The 19,796-nt window shown below is 35.5% G+C and overlaps 2 protein-coding genes across 2 annotated transcripts; both read right to left on the minus strand.

The window, feature by feature from the left end:
• Positions 1-1,446: 1,446 nt before the first annotated feature.
• Positions 1,447-3,647, minus strand: LOC131018599 (uncharacterized). Its single transcript, XM_057947310.1, has 2 exons — positions 3,324-3,647; positions 1,447-1,929 (listed from the first exon to the last, which is right to left on the minus strand). The coding sequence occupies exons 1-2, from the start codon at positions 3,645-3,647 to the stop codon at positions 1,447-1,449; spliced, it is 807 nt and encodes a 268-aa protein (XP_057803293.1).
• Positions 3,648-6,843: 3,196 nt separating this feature from the next.
• On the minus strand, positions 6,844-11,939 carry LOC131013956 (uncharacterized). The gene is made up of 3 exons (XM_057941892.1): positions 11,157-11,939; positions 9,848-10,393; positions 6,844-7,081 (listed from the first exon to the last, which is right to left on the minus strand). Exons 1-3 carry the CDS (start codon positions 11,928-11,930, stop codon positions 6,986-6,988), a joined length of 1,416 nt encoding a protein of 471 aa, XP_057797875.1. The 5' UTR covers positions 11,931-11,939; the 3' UTR covers positions 6,844-6,985.
• Between the last annotated feature and the right edge of the window lie 7,857 nt (positions 11,940-19,796).

Consider the following 19,796-nt stretch of genomic DNA (forward strand, 5'->3'; position numbering starts at 1 on the left):
ATGAGCAGTCCACCGCCGCCTTCTTATAAATCCGGCGAGCGGCTGCGTCCTAGGTCGACGCCTTCGCGGCGGAGCTTCTCTCCTCTCGTCGCTCTGTTTCTCGCCAGGTGCCCCAGCCGAGCCCTATTTTCGTCATAAACTACCGCTCCTGTTGTCTGTGAGTCGGCGAGGCCGCCGCATCGTAGCCCCTCTCTGGTTTGGTCCGGCGAGCAGCAAGCATTCAGGTCCGCCTGAATGAGAGAGAGTGATGGTGGTGGGGGAAGCCGGTGAGGGAAGTGGCGGCGGGTGCGACGCGGTTCTGGGAGGGGAAAGTGGCTGACGGCGGGAGGGAGGGTTTGCGGTTGGGGGCTCGACGGCGGCGGTGCGACGCGGTTCTGGGGGAGGGGGAGGGTCCGACCGGGGGAGGGGGTGTGGGGAAGCTGACGTGTGGAGAGAGAGAGAGTGGGGTGTGAGAGAGAGAGGGTGGAGTGTGTGTGTGTGTGTGACGTGGCGATTCCGGCTGCCACGTCAATATCCCGGTCGCCGGAATTCAAAATTGTGTCAAAATTGAACAACTTCTTAAATTGGTGTATTAAAATGTAAAATCCTAACTTCGCGTCAAATATGGATTTTCGACAAAGTTTGTATATTTAGGTGCAATTTTCCCTAATTTATAAATAAACCTTCAATTTTATTATAACTCCAAAATTGCCACTCAAATTGAAATCTTGTCTTTTTAAGGGTAACCAAAATATTCAATCTCATCCTTTTAGAAAATGATCAAAAGCTTTGCTTTCAATAGATAGGCCAACTTCACGGAAAAAAAACCTTTTGGGGGTAACCAAAATATTCCCGCGTGGTTTCCCATGCTCATAATGGACCCAACAGATACCATCAAAGGAGCAGAGACCAGCTACTAAAAACTCAACCAAACAAAACAAACCAGAGAAAGAAATTAGGCCTATTGCAATGAAAACACTCCTCCTAGCATCTACCGGACAAATCTCGTCAAAAATTGCTCATCAAGATGTTGCAACCAAAGCCTTAAACCCCTTACACAACACAGGAACTATTGGAAACCGGAGGGACAAAGACAGCCACAAACCCGAACACAAATGAACCAACGCTAAACGAGAGGCACATGCAAGAGCAAGGAAAGCCAAGAAGAAGGGATAAAAACCACACACATACGTAAACAAGAAAGAACGCCCACCCCCAAGCAAACGGCAAAACAAAAGGGAAAAGACAGAAACTTCCCTGGAAAGAACATCACCCTTAAGTAACGATCTGAACATAAGGTAGGAGCCGCTTGTCATCACGCACCAACTGAAGAATACCAGGGATCGCAAAAGACCAAAAACCATCCTCAGCCACCGAAGGGGCCATGTAATCAGCAACCCGATTCCCCTCCCTGAAGATATGAGTGATAATAATGTGAAGATCAGCAATGTCATGAATCACCCTACTTCATCGGCTGAAGAATCTCCAAGGCACTGAGTCCGAACGAGAGCGAAAAAGGTCAACCATATAAGTGCAATCCGTCTCAGTCCAGATGTAATCCCAACCATGAACCACAATATGCTCCAGAGCAATGATAAGAGCGAACAGCTCCGCTTCGAACGCCCAACCACGACCAGCAGAGAAATGGAAGCAACCAATAACCGAACTAGAATCACGGATAATACCACCAGCATGGATAAAAGGAGGTGAGCCATGAACAGAACCATCAATGTTAATCTTCCACCAAAGATGAGGAGGAGGAAGCCAGAACACATAAATGTAAGAAGTAGGACGACGGGGTTTGCCCGGCACCCCCAGACCGTGAAGAACAAGCAACTCCTCCACAGAATTAGCCATCTCACCCAAATTGAAACGAGCGGCCTCGAGAATAAAAGCTTTGACTTGAATGGTCAGAGCCACATCAAAAATAGGAGCCTCAACAAACACTACCTGTTCCGATGATTCCAAAGACTCCACAAAGCAGGCATGACACCAACCTGAAGGAATATTAACCTGAATTAATGCTCCGTTTGCCCGATGATCGTTTCTTTGATTATTATTAATTTATCATACAACGATTAATCCTAACATGCTCCTATGAATTTAATTGCTGCATGTTGGAGTTAGGATTACTTACTTGAGAAGCGTATGCAAAGACTGTCGATGATCGAATCGAATTACTCCAGTTCTGACCTTCTGAACTGTATCCCGCTCAGCTTTCACCGTTGGATGGACAACGATCTATGAAAGTCCCTAGGCAGAAATCTGTTCCTCACGTGTGGCGCCTCCTCTGCTCTCTCAAACCCTAATTAGTGTGTGTGTATTTTCCTGAGAGCAGACAGTTGTATTTAAATAATTAAATACGTATGGGGCGCCTATTTCTGGTGAGGGACGATTTTCTGCCTGTACTAGGGCTAGGAGACTTTGGGCCAGTCCAGGGACCAGATACAAGGAATAAAGATGGGCCTCAAATAAATTAATTCTCCATGGTCAGCCCAGACCATAATTAATTTATAAATATTAGTTCATTCCACTAGAGAACCAATATTGACTTACCCCTTTATTGCCGGTGATGAGTCGGGGCTTGTATTTAGACTTATTAAATCTCCGTATTTAAAATATCTGACATCCATTAATTAATTAGAGCTCTGACAGCTTAAATTAATTAATCTCTTTGTAATCCTTAAGAAGTACCACTCAAACTTTATTATTGCGCCTGAACTTAATCAACCTGCAGGGTTTAGCGCAATAAACTTTATTGAGCTCCTTAAGGGGATGTCATTATCCTATATCGGATACGGGTACTAATACAGATAATCAAATATCATATATTAACCGCTATCACCCAAGATACAGAGTACTCAAGTTACTATATAACTCTCACTCATAGTAAATCAAAGTGATACACGAATTAACATATATATCTAAAATCTTATTAGTATTAAGATTTTGTTAAGTCACCGAGATCTTGATTCTTCACTTAAGTCAAAGAAAAGAATACATCTCACTGTGGTCCTATCAATACGTTATGACGTACCAGTATAGACAAGTAGTCAAGACAAACTACTTCCATCTATACTGCAGCCTAAAATGATGACTCCTCCTAAAGTCATCTCGGCTGTGATCATTTTATATCTCTTAAGTTTACTCCAATTATATGGTCTTCTGTGATCTACAACATACCATATAATCTACTTATATAGAGATAGAGAACATACATATGCAATCATGAACACAATCAGATAGGAGATTAAAACAGTGAACATATGAATCATTGTATACAAGCATAAAAGGTTCTTGCTTTCAGTATACAAATCCAACACAACCCGCCAGAGATTGGTCACCTGCTTGCTGGCAGGAACCTTCATCGCCCAGATAACAAGACTCCCAATATCCAAGATCGAAGAACCATCAAAGTGAAACCAAGAAAAAAGGGAGCTCCAAACGTGTCGAGCAATCGCACACTCCCAAAAGAGGTGATCAATATCCTCCCCAGCTTCTCTAGAAAGCGGGAACCAACCATGGCCCATAAAACCCTGGCGACGCAGTGAACTGGCCGTCTGGAAATGATCCAGAATAACCCTCCAAGTAACAATAGATCTGCGAACAGGCATAAAAGGCGCCCAGATCCATTTACCCCAATCGACAGTCGGAAAGCTAGGACGCATATAATCCAAGGCAAGAGAAGAAGTGACCTATCCAAAGTGTGACTGAGTCCAAGCACGGCGGTCCTCTACCCCACTAATAGGGATGTCAAAAGTAATGTCCGGAAAGCTCATGAAATTACCTTTAATTTGATATACAATATGCAAAAAATAGCTTTAAAATAAGCAAAGCTATGTTAATTTGAAGTAGTAATACATAAAATAATGTATATTTATTGACAAGAATAATTTCCTTAAAGAAGTAAAGACATTTTACTTGAAACTAGATTCGTATTCAATTTTTTTTTAATATATATGAAATTATGTACTCCCTCCGTCCCACCGAAAGTGGTAAACTTCTTTTTGGCACGGGATTTAAGGATAATAAGATTGTAATGTAAAGGTGTGTAAATGTGTGTGGGGCCACATTGTTTGTAGTGTAAAATTATTACCAAAAAATGAAATGCACCACTTTCAGTGGGACAGCCCAAAAAGGAATACGCACCATTTTCGGTGGGACGGAGGGAATATTTTATTTATTTTCTACCAAAAAATTATGGGGTCCAAGTTTTTAAATACCACCTTTTAATTAAAAGTATAGTGTTTTATAGCCCCTCTTTAAAACTAACTCTTTTGTATACCAAAATAAATTAAAAAACTGCAATACCCTTATATTATATCATTAAAGAAAAGGAAAAAAAAGAGGAAGTCAAAATCGGTCCCCCCCCTCCACCCCCAAATTCAAATTCCTCCCCACCTTCTCTCTCTAGAAAACTTTCGCACGTTTGGACACTATCGGCGCATCCTCACGGCCCAACACCACCTCATGATCGAACTCATCATGTCCGTTGAGATGGGCGACCCGAACGGTGATGACTCGGCGTCCGTGTCGGCGACAAGCTCCGACGAGGAGAGTTTCACACATCTTATTCCTCTGGTGAGCCCTAATTTTCGCCCCTTTTCATGTTTTTACAAAATTGAAACTTAAATTCTTAGTTAAACGCATGTATATGTGTTATAATGCTTAGAGAATCATGCTTAGTTGGTATATAGCTTGATTTTGTTGAGATTTGTTGAAAATTTCTTGAGAATGAAGGTCTTTTTTTTTTTTTGAAATTTTCGACATTGTTGTTGGTTGGGTTTGGACATTGTTGGTTGGAATGTGTAGCTTTAGTTCTTGAGGGCTCGATGGAGGTGAGGAAGATGACTCCATCGAGCCCAAAATGGGAGGCACGGGTTGGGCACGACGACGAGGGATGCCGAGGGCACGATCGTGCCCACCGTCATGCCCACGACGACACCTCATCTCTTTCCCATCATCACTTTACCAATATTTTCTAATCACTCTAATCTCTGCCTCTGCAAATTTTAGTCACAATGTCTAATTCTAGAAAGAAAATCACTGTAAAATTTGAAACAACCTGGATTTGATCACAAGACGTATTGGATGTCTCTAATTAAATAAATTGATCGGAAGCTCGACAAGGCGATTCCTGTGAAGTAACCGCAGAAGATCTATGAAGCAATGCGTTTGTGGAGAGAAAGAGGAAAGAGAGAGAGCGAAAGAGGATAGAGAGGAAAGAGAGAGAGAGAGAGAGAGAGAGAGAGAGAGAGAGAGAGAAGATGTGATATTTTTTTTGAAAACGTGTAGTGTATTTGTGATGATGTATTTGTGGGTAATTTTTTAATTTTAATCTTAGGGGCAGTTTAGTCATTTAACATAAAAAGTGGGTAATTTTTAAAGTTTGTATTTGAGTGGGTAAATTTTTAATTCACTATAAGAAATAGGCTAGTTTGATATATTGACTATATATATATATATATATATATATAGAGGGATCTTAGACACGATCTCGTGTGTTTATTTTATCAATCTTATGGCTGATTTATTGACAACAAAAAAACATGTCACTGATATATAGTTTTTGTGTCAAACGAAAATATTATCACTAAATATATATGTCTAGTGATAACACCATAATCGTCTAATCATCACTGATATATAGTGACGGTAAATATTGATAATAATATATTTTATCACTGATTTATTTTATTGTGATGTGACAAATAATCGTCACTATACATATATGGTTATAGTGACATAAATAAGATCGTCACTGACTTTTAGTGACAAAAAATATTGACAACAACAAAACTTGTTACTATTATAGTTTGTTGTGACAAAAAAAATAGTCTCACAACATATATATTTGTAGTGACAACGACATGATCGTCACTGACATATAGTGACGATAAATACTGACAAAAATAAATTGTGTCACTGTTCCATATTTTTGTGACGACAAAATTTATTGTCGCTACATATATATTATAGTGATAAAATTATGGTCGTCACTAACATATAGTGACAATAACTACTGACAACAATAAAATTTGTCACTGTTGCGGTATTTTGTGACGACAAAAATTGGTATCACAATGCAGACATTTGTAGTGACAAAATTTTTGTCGTCACTTAGATTGTCGTCACAAGAACCTGTTTTTCTTATAGTTGTACTTTATCTACATAACTCCAATTGAGGCAAAACAAGCGACTACATAAAACTCTTTTGAAAATGAAGAAGTAATTATTCTGGACATAATAAGAAAGGAGATCGATTGAGGGGTCAAATGGAGCATTGAAGTCTGCTAATCTTTATTGATGAATTCATCTGCAAATTCTTCAGTTATTTTTAAACTCCTCTATGCAGCAATTAAATTAATAGAAGCTTGCTAGGTTTAATCCAAGAGATGATGCTCAGAAAAATTGAATGTTAATTAATTTTATTATTCCTACAGAACATAGAACGAGCTTTTGACGTTCTTGAATCATGTAAGGTTATTATCAAATTGGCTATGAGAAAAGGAGCAACATGTCATGTTTGCGAGCATTACTTAATTTATTTTGCACAACATTATCATGATAATCGATGATGAAGTTGAAAAAGCTACGCAATGGGAAGAGGAGGGGAACAACATCGTCAACACTCATGAAGCTACGAAAGGAGTTTTGTCGAAATCTCGAGCATATTTGGCTCGAGATACAAGCATTCTCGATAAACGAATCCACCACCTCCTCTGACAAGATATAATCAAATATATTTGGGCATGATTATATCATATCCAGTCGTAATTTACATTTGAATTTTGATTATTGTAATTTTCTATTTTTAAATTTAATAAATTTTTTATTTTTAAAATTCGATATTCACTAACAGACTTGTCCTAAAATTATGCATTAATTTCTCATTTCTCATTTCTTATTTCTCATTTCTCATTTTTCATATACAAACAACCACTACAGCATACATACCAAAAAATTATGTAAGGCAAGCTCCAAATATATTTTCTGAAACAATTCTTTAAGCAATTATTTCATCAGCCATGCATTCCCTAAGTCTGACTTCGGCCATAAGATTGTCCTTTCCGATGATGTCACAACACTCACATCTATCCATCTGAGACAACAAAAGTAACTTGAGATTACAATTCAAATTAAATAAATAAGAATCACTTGGTATCATTTTCGTCTTTGTTATAATTTCATATCCTAATCCATTAAACATACTATAATTTTTCTCTCCTTTTTCATCAGATAAACACACCATAGGATTCACTAAAAATCTGAGAATGACCGTTCAAACTTCAACTAAACTTCATATTTAAGGAAATAGTATTGTTCAGTTTTTCTAGAAGACTATGTAAATCAATTTAATTTGTCTTCTTTGTAGAGCCTCTAAATAAATAAAACAAGAGACAAGTTATGAAGCACGAGAGACAACTTAATTATATGAGTAGACTTTAAAAATATTCAAATTGAAATAGTATAAATAAAAATTATCCACTAATTAAAATTAAAAAAAAAAGTTTAAAATTAGCCACCATTTTATCTTTCACGTAAAAAAACTTAAAAATTATCAACTATTTGAGTTTTTGAGCGACAATTCTCAACCAATAATATTTCTAATTGTGAATTCGAGTTTTAAAACTTGAATTCACAACTAGATATAATGCTAGTCGTGAATTCAAATTTTAAAGCTTAAATTTACGACTAAAAATAATATATTAGTTGTGAATTTAAGCTTTAAAATTTGAATTCACAACCAACACTATTGCTAGTTGTGAATTCAAATTTAAAACTCGAATTCACAACTAGCAATAACATTAATTGTGAATTCGAACTTTAAAACTCAAATTCACAATCAACACTAGCAATTCGATTATATATTCAATGAATTGGTTGTGAATTTAAGAACATTAACAACACGTATTCATCTCAAATTAAAAAACTCATCGGAGCTCCGGCGACCGCAATGCAATCCAAATTTTAATTAGAATTTCAAGCTAAGAAAAGCTAAAACAAAATGGAAACACTCGAGTGACTGAGCAAAATTCAAATGGGCAAGCAATTGACTTGGTGGATCAATGTTGAATCAAACTCACTGAAATGCTCACTCTTTAATGTCGCAACTGAAAAACCGGCGACTGAAACGAGAGAAAACTGCGAACACAGATCTAAATGCTGCTTCACTCAGTTTGCCATTTTCCTTTAGAAGGAACAACATTATCTCTTTTAGTTGCCAAAACCAGCGACACCGAGAGATTAAGATGGCTGCAGCGTTATCTCGTCGTCCATCGCATTAGAGAAAGACAGAACTAGGGGGAGGGAACCAGGTTGTTAGAGAGAGAGAGAGAGAGAGACGTCGAGGGATGAAGGCGCACGGAAATGACGATGACGGATTTCGCCTCAGGAAGAGGTGGTGGATTTCGCCGGAGGAGGTGGCGGCGACAATTTTCAGAGGGAAAGGGTGAGATTTGAGAGAGATGAGAGCAGATAGAGAGAAGAGGTTGAGTACTTGCGTGAGAGAGAGAGAGAGAGAATTTTTAAATATCATGGGAAATTTGTATTTGTGCACAAAAAGGTAATTATTTTTAAGTATTTTATATAAGTGGGACAGTTTTATTTTGACTATATCAGAATGAAATTTTTAATACATTGACTTTACTTATATATAAGCTCTTAAATAATACTCCATTCGTCTCTGAAATAAGTTCCTCTTTGAGACGATAAGTGTTTTAAGGAAAAATAGTAAAGTGTATTGAGAGTGGAGAAAAATATGTTATAATTAGTATTGAGAGTGGTGAAAAGGTGAAAAAGTGTTATACTCCCTCCGTCCACGAAATGAGTACCCATTTGTGGACGGCACGGGTTTTAAGAAATGTATGGAGTGTAGTGTGAATAGTTTAAGGGTCCCACTTTTTTAGTGTATTAATTAAAGAGATGTGTGGGGTACACTTGCCAAAAAGGGAAATGGGTACTCATTTCGTGGACGGACGAAAAAGGAAATATGGGTACTCATTTCGTGGACGGAGGGAGTAATTAGTATTAGAAGTGATGAAAAAGTGAAAAGTAGGAATAAATAAAGTATTATTAGTTGTGGGGTAGTTCTCCAAAAATGGAAAGAAAGAAAGATGAACTTATTTGGGGGACGTCCCAAAAAAGAAAAAAATAAACTTATTTCAGGGACCGAGGGAGTAAATTTCTAAACCCAACATCTTTTTTTTTCATAATCTTATAAGCATCGCAATCAATTTATGAAACTGGCCATGATATGATTTGTTATCTCTGCATATATATACCCTTCCAATTTCATCACTTCTCAATTTTCTCTGTCTCTAATTCATAATTCTGTTTTAAACTTATATGCTAAATTCTCAAAATACTTTAACCACTTATAAGCTTTTGAGATATACTCCCTCCATCCCTCAAAAGTTTGCTCCAAGGATAACAACATGAATTTTAATAAAAGTTGGTAAAAATTATTTGATGGTGGGATCATGTTCAAATATATTGTTTAAAGAGTAAGAATTTGTAAAGTTGATGGTGGGGTCATGCACAAAAATAAAAACTAAATAGATTGAGGCAAAATTGTTGAAAACACCCAAAAAAAAAAAAAATTTGAAGCAAACTTTTGAGGATGAAGAAAGTATCTTATAAGTTGTTAAAATTTATAAACTCTCTAAATAAACTTAGCCAAATACCCTGTATTCGTAGTTTTGTAAAGCCAACTACATGCTCACCATACCAAACATTAGCACAAATATGTCATATATGTACGTACCCTGATGTATTTGCAACTCAGTTTTGTGACACTAAAAATCTATTAATTTATTCATGTAGTTGTTTGTGCAAATGTTGCCATATATACTTGAATGGTGCTAACCTGATTCCGCTTAGAGGCCGGTGAATATACTTGAATCATGTTGATACCATCTGCTGAATGAGCGCCAGTTAAGGAACACGGCGGCAGAGGCCGAGGCCACGCTCGAGCATACGTGGTGATGATTTCACGACGCTCCTCTGCTTTCTCCACCACCTCAAGAAAGAAACTATGGGGGGCTTCACAAGGGTCGTTTGAGCGCGGTCGAGTGTTGAACCGATAATATGGCGGGGGACTCGAAGTCTTCATCCACGGTTTGAATGTCTCGAGGGGCATCTGCAAGTAGCTACGCGGGAATATTGTTTCGTATATTTGTGCGGAATAGCCCCAAGCGATGGAGATGCTCCAATTGCTTTCCTTGTCATGACAAATAATTTGCTGCAACATCCTGGACTGTTCGACTGCCGCCGCTGTCATAAGGTGGCGTGCGGACTCAAAACGGTCCCTGAACGGGAAGATCGGATCCACGACATCCAAGTGGTGGAGGGAGAGTAACGGGGAAAGTGGGTGGGATGATAGCAAACCCGATATATCACCACGTAAATCAATCTGCAACTTTTAACTTGTTAGGTGTGTTATTTTTTTATTGTAAATTTGTCGCCATAAAATGAGGATAAAAAAAATATTTTTTGCTCCCTCCGTCCCATTAGTAATGTCCTAGTTACTATATTGGGACGTCCCACTAGTGATGTCTCATATTCTTTTTAGTAAAATATTAATAATTTAAAATATTATTATAATGGGGGCGCAACTCACTTTATACACAAATTTATTTAAAATAATCCTAAATATCTTCCATAAACTCACTTAATTTATACACTAACTACATTTTTTTCTTAATCTTCGTGCCCAAAAGTAATGAAACATTACTAATGAGACGGAGGGCAAGTACTTTTCAGTGACATTATTTTTTTATACTTTTTGAAGATCTTAAATACTATGTTATTATTTATTAATATTAAGTTAGAAAATAAAACTTAATTATTTGTAAATAACAAAATCAAACCAATCAAATAGTATTAATACATTTTTATTTAGTTTGATTTTGATTTTAATTACTAAAGTTCGATTTCATCTCAAAAGGTTGAGCCATATTGATTTGATTTTTTATGTTAAATCACACCAAAACAAACGCAAACACTCCTAATTAATATAGTACTTCTATGTACACCAAATATTTTCATTTCTCATGTCATCAGCAAAACCATCACAACCACTAACGTAATTAATCTATATATATGATGAAACTTAATTACGTCATAGAAAAAGAAAAGAACGGAAGCATGAAAATGTAGTAAAGAATATTAATGACCTGGTGATTCCCCATTTGGGGTGATAGATTCGCTCCGATATCAGCAATGCAATTCTTGGTTGTATTATCAGCAGAATTCAAGAACGCATATCTCTTCAAACAATTCTCCATATCCGCAGCCAAAGCTTTAGCCAGAGGTGCACTCAAGATGATCCCTGCTCCACCAAATGCCTGGTTGAACGAGAACCAATAACTCGACATGATGAACTCCGACTGCCCGCCGAGGTAGAAATACTTGCTGTGGTCGTACGTCGCCACCACGTCCGCTATGTTATCCACGTAAAATATGGAATCGTCGTCTCCCATCACCAGCCACCGGAACTCTTCATCGCCCATCTCCCTCACCGCCTCCATGATCCCATGCACCATCCTCTGCGCCCGGATATCCGATTTGTTCAATATTCCGGTCAGGTCATCCGACACCTTGTATGGCGGCAGACCCCCCGGCCACGGCAGGAGCGCCGCCGATGGGGCTTTGTCTAGGAAGAGAACGCCCCGTGTGGCGTTAGGCCGCCACCACGACTCTATGTAGGCCCTGCGGTGGCACCACCCCTTCTCGGAGCCAAGCAGCCCGAAAACGAGGTGGCTGAGATTAGTGGGAGTGGTGTTTGTGGGTAGTGGTGTTTCGGGAAACTGTGTGGGTTTGAGCAGTGGATAGAAGAAATCGGAAGCGGGGAAAAGGAGGCGTTTGTTGGTGCATGAAATGCTGATTAGATAGAGAGCGAGGCCGAGTATGAGCAGACTGCTGCATTGCCCTACAAATTTCATCTTCATAATTTTGATAAAATTATGGCTGGGATTACAGAATTGAGTTTTGGCACATATATGTATTCAAGTGTGCATGTGTCTGTTGTGGGAGAGTGTGTAAAGATTATTGATAGCCCATGTGACATATATCTTAGCGCGCACTCGTGAGATCATTATAAGAAGAAATTAATATTAATATATATATATATGTATATATATAGTGTGTGTGTTTGTGTGCGCGCGCGCCAACCAGCAAGCGTGTAGTTTTAACATTGATATAATCGTTTACGTATTCTCTTTAATTTTTAGTAAAATAATGGACGGAAGGATCTGTAGTATATTAATGCAATATTCAATGTATAATAAATATGAAATTCCTCAATTTGATTTTGAATTATTGCAATCTTGATCTAAGTATATCGGTAAATGTAAGAACCGATAGGGCAGGGCCATTTAATGACTTTGGACGGAGTACATACATATTCAGTGGTATATGATATATTGGAGACGGGACATCAAGCGATGCGAAATCCTATTTACGAATAGTGAGATTCAGGGATCAAATCCTACCACTCTCTCTCCTAAAGTCAAAAAAAAAAGTTATAAGTTGTACGAAAATACGAGAAAATGTCGCTATGACTAAACTTTTATTCCAATGATGTCATCTTCCCTTAGTAAGTACTTATGTTCATTTTTAGGTCGTCTCATGAAATTTGTTATGTTTTCTTACATGACAATTTTTTTTTCTTTATTCAAATTTTTACCTACCACATTTAACACATTAAATACTATTTTTTTAAATTTCATATCTAAAAAAATGACTCGTGTTTCGCGGAACAGAGGGAGTAATTTATATTCCTTCGTCCTATAAGAAAATATCACATATAAAATGACATGAGTTTTAAGAAGAGGTTGATAGATAATGTGTTAAGTAAAAATGAGTTATTATAGTTGCATTGATTGTGGAATTATGTAGAAATTAGTGGTTGTGATTAAAAAAAAATGTGATACTTTCTTATGGGACGAGGGGACTATAAATTAGCATTTGCACCATGTGCATTGCATAGAAAACATTTATATATATATATATATATATATATATATATATATATATAATTGATACCAACGCAATCACCATATTAATAAATATATTAAAATAAATAATTTTAATTGAATATATTTGAGCTGAGTATTAAAAAATAAAAAAAATAAAGATTAATTCACAATAATAAAAAATGATATTATGACAATATAAATAAAATCCCTCTAATTTAATGGAATTGAAAAGAATAAAAATTTATTTTTTATGTAAAGTTGTGCATTGATCTTCTTCATAAAGAACGATACTATATCATGAATGATAAAATTGATCACAAAATAATTAAAATTTTAAAAATTTATAATACTCTAATTTTGAATTAATTCATCTAAATATAAAATTAATAAATACTAATTGAATTAGTAAATCCTAATTAGTTATCTTTGAAGTATATTAAAATATAGTAGTAAATTAATTTTAAAAAAAAAATCTAAGGGGGGTGTATTGGTTTGAGATTCTGTAGGATTTTTTTGGACTTTAAAAATCTGGAGGTATTCAATTCAGATTTTTAAAAGTCTTTAAAAATCTAGAGGTATTCAATATGGATTTTAAAAAATCTTAAAAAATCTTTAGGTATTCAAAAGTTTGTGGATTTTAAAACTTATGGATTTTGATGGATTCTCCTCCAAAAATACAAAGAGAGAAATATCACCTCATCACACCAGATTTCTGTTGATTCTTTCAAAAATATAAACTTTTATTCATGTCCATACTTCTCAACAAATAGTGGAATTATTGCATATAAAATATTCCCAACAAAAAAAGAAGCAGACTCAATCACACCATGTACGCGCAGAGCTCACCTTCTGCACTTCTACTGCTTCATCTTTTGTTTTTTTCTTAAGTAAAGAGACTTGTCACGCTAAGTATTGCAAATTAGTAATTCAACCCGAGACTTTTCACGCCATGATTCCTATTGGAAACAAAAAACATGGTTATCAAATTATGCCTATCATCGATTCATCATATATTCAGAGGGCCTCTCAAGTCAAACCCATTAAAATCAGAGTTCTATACTTCTCAACAAATAGTGGAATTATTGCATACGAAATATTTCCCAACAAAAAAGCAGACTCAACTCAATCACACCATGTACGCAAAGCTTACCATCTGCACTCTCCTGCTTCATCTTGTTATTCTACTGGCAATCTGATCTTCATTCCAAATCTTAAAAAAAAAAAAAAAACTAAATATATTAACATAATTTTCCAATTCCAGCGATAGCGCTAGGCTCCAACCAGCGTTGGGTTGTTGCCTTCCTAATTCCTATCAAGCCGATGGAAATCCATGAAAATCCATAAAATAAGTCAGTCAAATTCTGCATAGACTCTATGAATTTCCTAAACCAACGAAAATCCATGCACATTTTAAAGTCCAAAAAAATCCAACAGAAGTCCAAACCAATACACCCTCCTAAAATTATAAAAAAAAATTGAAATTACCACATAGTATAAGAGTATAATCAAGACATCAAAAATGGGACAGAGGCCCATGTGGACTTGTACATTCATCTCGGAACGAATTTTCAAATCAAATTGAAATTAGACTGGATCCTAAAATTAAAAATTTCCGACGTTGTAACATCTATATTATATTAAACAGGCAATTTTCAATTTCAAATCAATTTCAAAATTGAGTGGCAATCTTGTAGTTATAATAAAGTTTATTTGTAAACTATATTTTTTTTTCTTTTTTTTTTCTTTTTCTTTATCTTTTTTTTTTCTTTCTAAAATTTTGAAATTTGACTAAGTATAAAATATTTAATATCCATATCAAATTAAAGATCACGATAAGAACTTTAAATTTATATATTTTATGTAAATATTTGATTTAAAATGTAAAATTTATATTTATTTAAATAGTAAAATTCTAAAACATTCTCTCTCCTATCTCATATTTTTTTAATAAATATATTTTTCGATTATTTTCTATTTTTATTTTTATCATTATGATTTTTTCTTAGTTTTTTTTCCAATATAAACTCAAATATATTAGTTAAAATTAATTTGTTTATTGTATTTATAAATATGATAATTGAGTTAATATCGATTTTATATAAATATAGAATATAAAAATATTTTCCGTGCAATACAAATGCTAGTGTAAATTGAATGTGTAAGTGGAGAAATGAATTCATATAATTTATAATGTTGTGAGTGGGGAAAGAGACTTGCAACTGATATTTAATTTCTTGTAAATAAATAAGTTGAAATATTAATATTTTTTTAAAAAATTACACACTTTTATGGAGCCAACGAAAATAATAAATTATATATATTTTTATGAGACAAAAGAAAATGAACGAGTCTAATAAATTTTGTGTCCATGAATAATATGATTATGCTACAAGGACCACCATGTAATACCCATACAACATTCATATATGAAAATGATGTATTATAAATAGACAAATTAAATGATCAATGTCAATCACATGCAAAGTTACATGTGTACTAACAATATTTCACCAGTTTGAAACGATAATATGTGCACCGGGTGATATACGATCATTCTGCGGTCGAAATTGAATATACTACCTCAAATTGGGTCGGGTTCGGTACCCTACTAAAAACTTATGGGTACTCAACCCCGATTTTAACCTTCAATTTCTATCCACACTCGACCCGCAGGAAATTATCGGGTACCCTAATACTCTACAGGAATACCCGATAAAGGTATGAGGGTACCCGCACACCCGACATTAGTTTCAAATGATGCGACCTAATTTAACTATTGTTAATTTGTTTTATAGATTACATACACAGAGCACTCTTAGTTTGACCAATGATTACTTGCTGCTGAATGAATATTGCATATCAATTGGAGTGGCACATCAAAATGCAAAATTTGTACATGACTAAATGGAATAATGGCGTATCAGAATGCAAAATTTGGAAATGGTCTTTGCTCAACCATTTAAAGATTGGTTTCTTTTACTGCATCTTTATAATTGTGATACAGTTTTGTCATCCCATGAGCTATATTAATGGGCAATCTTCCAGCCCCTGCTTTCTTTTTGCATCACTAAAAGCATGTCTGAAATATAAAATTCATATAAGAACGCCAGAGCAATTTGTGCATATAATGTGATCCTAAGATTTAAGCTTATTAAGTTGGGCGTCTGGGCAAAATCAATAGCCGGCGACGGCAAACCGCAGTGTACTATCGGTGGCGATAGGGTGTTGGGAACAGCAGGCCGGTTGCTTTCCATTTTCTCACGTGGATATCAGATATGTTTGTTTAACTTCTTTTTGCTAATTTTAGAATTTTGTCAATATATATATATATATATATATATATATATATATATATAGGGTGGAGTTCTATGGAGACCACTTCTTATATAGAGAATGAAGACCAAATCTTGTGCGTCGATCTTGCTTAATCTAACGGTGATTATTTTCCGTCCATTAATTATTGTAATTTTTCCATATTTATTTATTTCCCTAATTACAATTAATCAAATCTTTTATTTATGCTCAAATCTCTCCCTCACTAATCCGTCCCTCTCTCCAAACTCACTCTCTCTCTCTCTCTCTCTCTCTCTCTCTCTCTCTCTCTCTCACACACGTTCGTAGAAAATACTAATGAACATACTAATGTTCATTGATATGTTCGTTGAAAAATAAACGAACATACTAATGTTCACATAGAAAATACTAATGAACGTACTAATGTTCGTTGCTATGTTCGTAGAAAAATGAATGAACATACTAATGTTCGATGATATATGCGTAGAAAAACAAATGAACAGCGATATGTTCGTAGGAAAATAAATGAACATACTAATGTTCAGCTATTACGTTCATTGACAAATGGTATCACATCAGAAAAGGAATGGAGTATTTCACGGGATTTCATAAACATACCAAATTAATTTAATATCATGGAATTTTATGGTCCCTTGATTTAGATTCATCCAACGGACATGATGTGGTCTCTATTCTCCATCTAAGTAGGTGGTCTCCATAGAACTTCACCCTATATATATATATATATATATATATATATATATATATATATATAGGGAGAGGTTCAAGAAAGAACCATAAATAAAAAAAGAACGGAGAACCATTTTCAGCCATTCGATTATCAAGATCTACGGTGGATGTATCATCTTGTTGGATGAATGCAGATCCTGGATTCGAATCCTGGAGGGAGCAATTTTTTTTACTTTTTTGAGTGCATTAATTTTAACAGCGAATGCATTAATTTTTACAATGAATGCATTAGATTTGATGGTTCTCACGTTCTCACAAATAATGTAGTTCTCTCTAGAACCACACCCTATATATATATATATATATATATATATATATATATATATATATATAGGGAGAGGTTCAAGAAAGAACCATAAATAAAAGAAGACCGGAGAACCATTTTCAGCCATTCGATCATCAAGATCTACGGTGGATGCATAATCTTGTTGGATGAATGCAAATCCTGGGTTCGAATCCTGAATGGAGCATTTTTTTTTATTTTTTTAGTGCATTAATTTTAACAGCGAATGCATTAATTTTTACAGTAAATGCATTAGATATGATGGTTCTCCCGTTCTCACAAATAATGTAGTTCTCTCTAGAACCACACCCTATATATATATATATATATATATATATATATATATATATATATATATATATAGGGTCAGCTTCTATGGAGACCACTTCTTATATAGAGAATGAAGACCAAATCAAGGCAATTCATCTCAATCCAATCAATGATCCAGATTATTTCCTGATTTGATTTTTCATGTAATTAAATATTGGTTAATTACATTTATTTAATCCAAAAAGGGCAAAAACGTCCACTCAAATCCACGAATTATGGCATCTGGTTGAACAAATTCCAAAAATTACTCTCTTCCAATTCTGGGACCTGATCTGTCAATGAACATAATAGGTGAACATTAGTATGTTAATTTGTTTTCCTACGAACATATTGATGAACATTAGTATGTTCATTTATTTTTCTACGAACATTATCGTGTTCATTTATTTTTCTACGAACATTATCGTGTTCATTTATTTTTCAACGAACACAGTACAAAAAAATCGATGAACATTTATTTTTTTTCTACAAACACACTACGAACACACTACAAACATGACAATGAACATTATCATGTTCATTATATTTTTCTACGAACACAGTACAAAAATATCGATGAACACATGGAAAAAATCGATGAACAAGGGCGATAGGCGGCGTCCTCACCGGAGGAGCAAGGGCGGCGACGGCGATGTAAGATCTGAAAAAGGGAGGTGGCGGCTGGGCGGATTTGCGGTCGTTGCTGCCGCCGGTCGAAGTACAGATGGGTGCATGAACTAGCAGAGCAGAGGAGGAGGCGCCCACGACGATTGGGGAGGCGGAGCAGAGGAGGAGGTGGCGGAGCAACAGGAGGAGAGATGGAGGCGATTGGGGAGGTGGCGGAGCAGCAGCAGGAGAGATGGAGGCGATTTGGGAGGCGGCGGGGAGGGAGACGACGGAGCAGTAGGAGAGATGGAGGGGATTGGGGAGGCGGCGGGGAGGGGGGAGAGTGATTGAGAGAGAGAGATAGAGAGAGAGCGTGAATTGAGAGAGAGTGAGTGGGATTAGAGTTAAATAGAAAATGACATGCTTAACCTTTTAATTATAAAATAAATGAAAATTAATAAATTTAATCAATTAAATTGCCACCATTAGATTAAGTTAGATCAAGGAACCAGATTTGGTCTTCATTCTCTATATAAGAAGTGGTCTCCATAGAACTCTATCCTCTATATATATATATATATATATATATATATATATATAGGGGGGGCGCTCCAGTGAGACCCCCTATTTTTCGTGAAACACTAGGACAATGAATAAGACATATAATACTAATGAACAAAACGTATATCTAATGAATAAGATGTACATACTGATGAAAAATAAAATTTAAAAAATTCGTAATGAATAAAACATATATACTGATGAATAGGGCCGTATATACTAATGAACAATGCAGTATATGCTGATGAATAACAAAATTTAAAATATTCTGCTCCCTCCAGGATTCGAACCCTGTGAAAAAAAATCACCCTCCAGATACAATATCAGCCATAGGATTGATAAAATAAGCTCACCAGATCGTGCCCTAGATCTCACTAAAATTAGGGGGTCTCATTGGAGCGGCCCCCTATATATATATATATTTATTAATTATTAATTAAAAAAACAGGCATTCGGGTATACACGCATATCCGTCGAGTATACCCAATAATCGATAAAACTACATATAACACCCGCACTCGGCCCACATCCCGATTTTACCGGTATCGAGTACCCGATATCCGCTCGAATATCGGGGTCGGATCGAGAATACCCGATACTCGTTATCCATTTTGACACCTCTAACTACCACTAAAAAAATTAATACAAAATAATATGACAATGAATAACACACATTAAATTATAAATTTGACGATTTTATGTGTTTTATAAAATCGATTTAAATCGCATTAAAAGTAGTATTCTTATCAACAATCCGTTAATGCGTAGTGGATAAAAAGGAGCTCTCGGCGAAAAAGAAAAAAGAAAATCATACATTGTGCGTTGGTTAGTACGATAGTCTCGTTGCTTTAATCCTACACTGAAGATGTTAAAAAGCAATAAAAGAATCACATGCTTCAGTGATGTAGAAGCAAAACGACTTTAGGTTAATTGGAAGATACACGAAATAAAATACTATTTTTCGACTTTCAATGCATCAATTATGGTCATATGCATATATATCAGCTAGCAGGAACACATTTATATCATTTTTT

Source organism: Salvia miltiorrhiza, chromosome 3 (genome assembly GCF_028751815.1).
Source record: "Salvia miltiorrhiza cultivar Shanhuang (shh) chromosome 3, IMPLAD_Smil_shh, whole genome shotgun sequence".
NCBI classification, from domain to species: Eukaryota; Viridiplantae; Streptophyta; class Magnoliopsida; order Lamiales; family Lamiaceae; genus Salvia; species Salvia miltiorrhiza.

Coding starts and splice junctions, on each gene's coding strand:
- LOC131018599 (XM_057947310.1), bottom strand. CDS start 3,647: ATGCGTCCTAGCTTTCCGACTGTCGATTGGGGTAAATGGATCTGGGCG. Junction 1,930..3,323: donor AGGTTCCTGCCAGCAAGCAG/GTGACCAATCTC, acceptor TCATCGGAACAG/GTAGTGTTTGTTGAGGCTCC.
- LOC131013956 (XM_057941892.1), bottom strand. CDS start 11,930: ATGAAGATGAAATTTGTAGGGCAATGCAGCAGTCTGCTCATACTCGGC. Junction 10,394..11,156: donor CCCAAATGGGGAATCACCAG/GTCATTAATATT, acceptor TAAAAGTTGCAG/ATTGATTTACGTGGTGATAT. Junction 7,082..9,847: donor CGGCCTCTAAGCGGAATCAG/GTTAGCACCATT, acceptor TTGTTGTCTCAG/ATGGATAGATGTGAGTGTTG.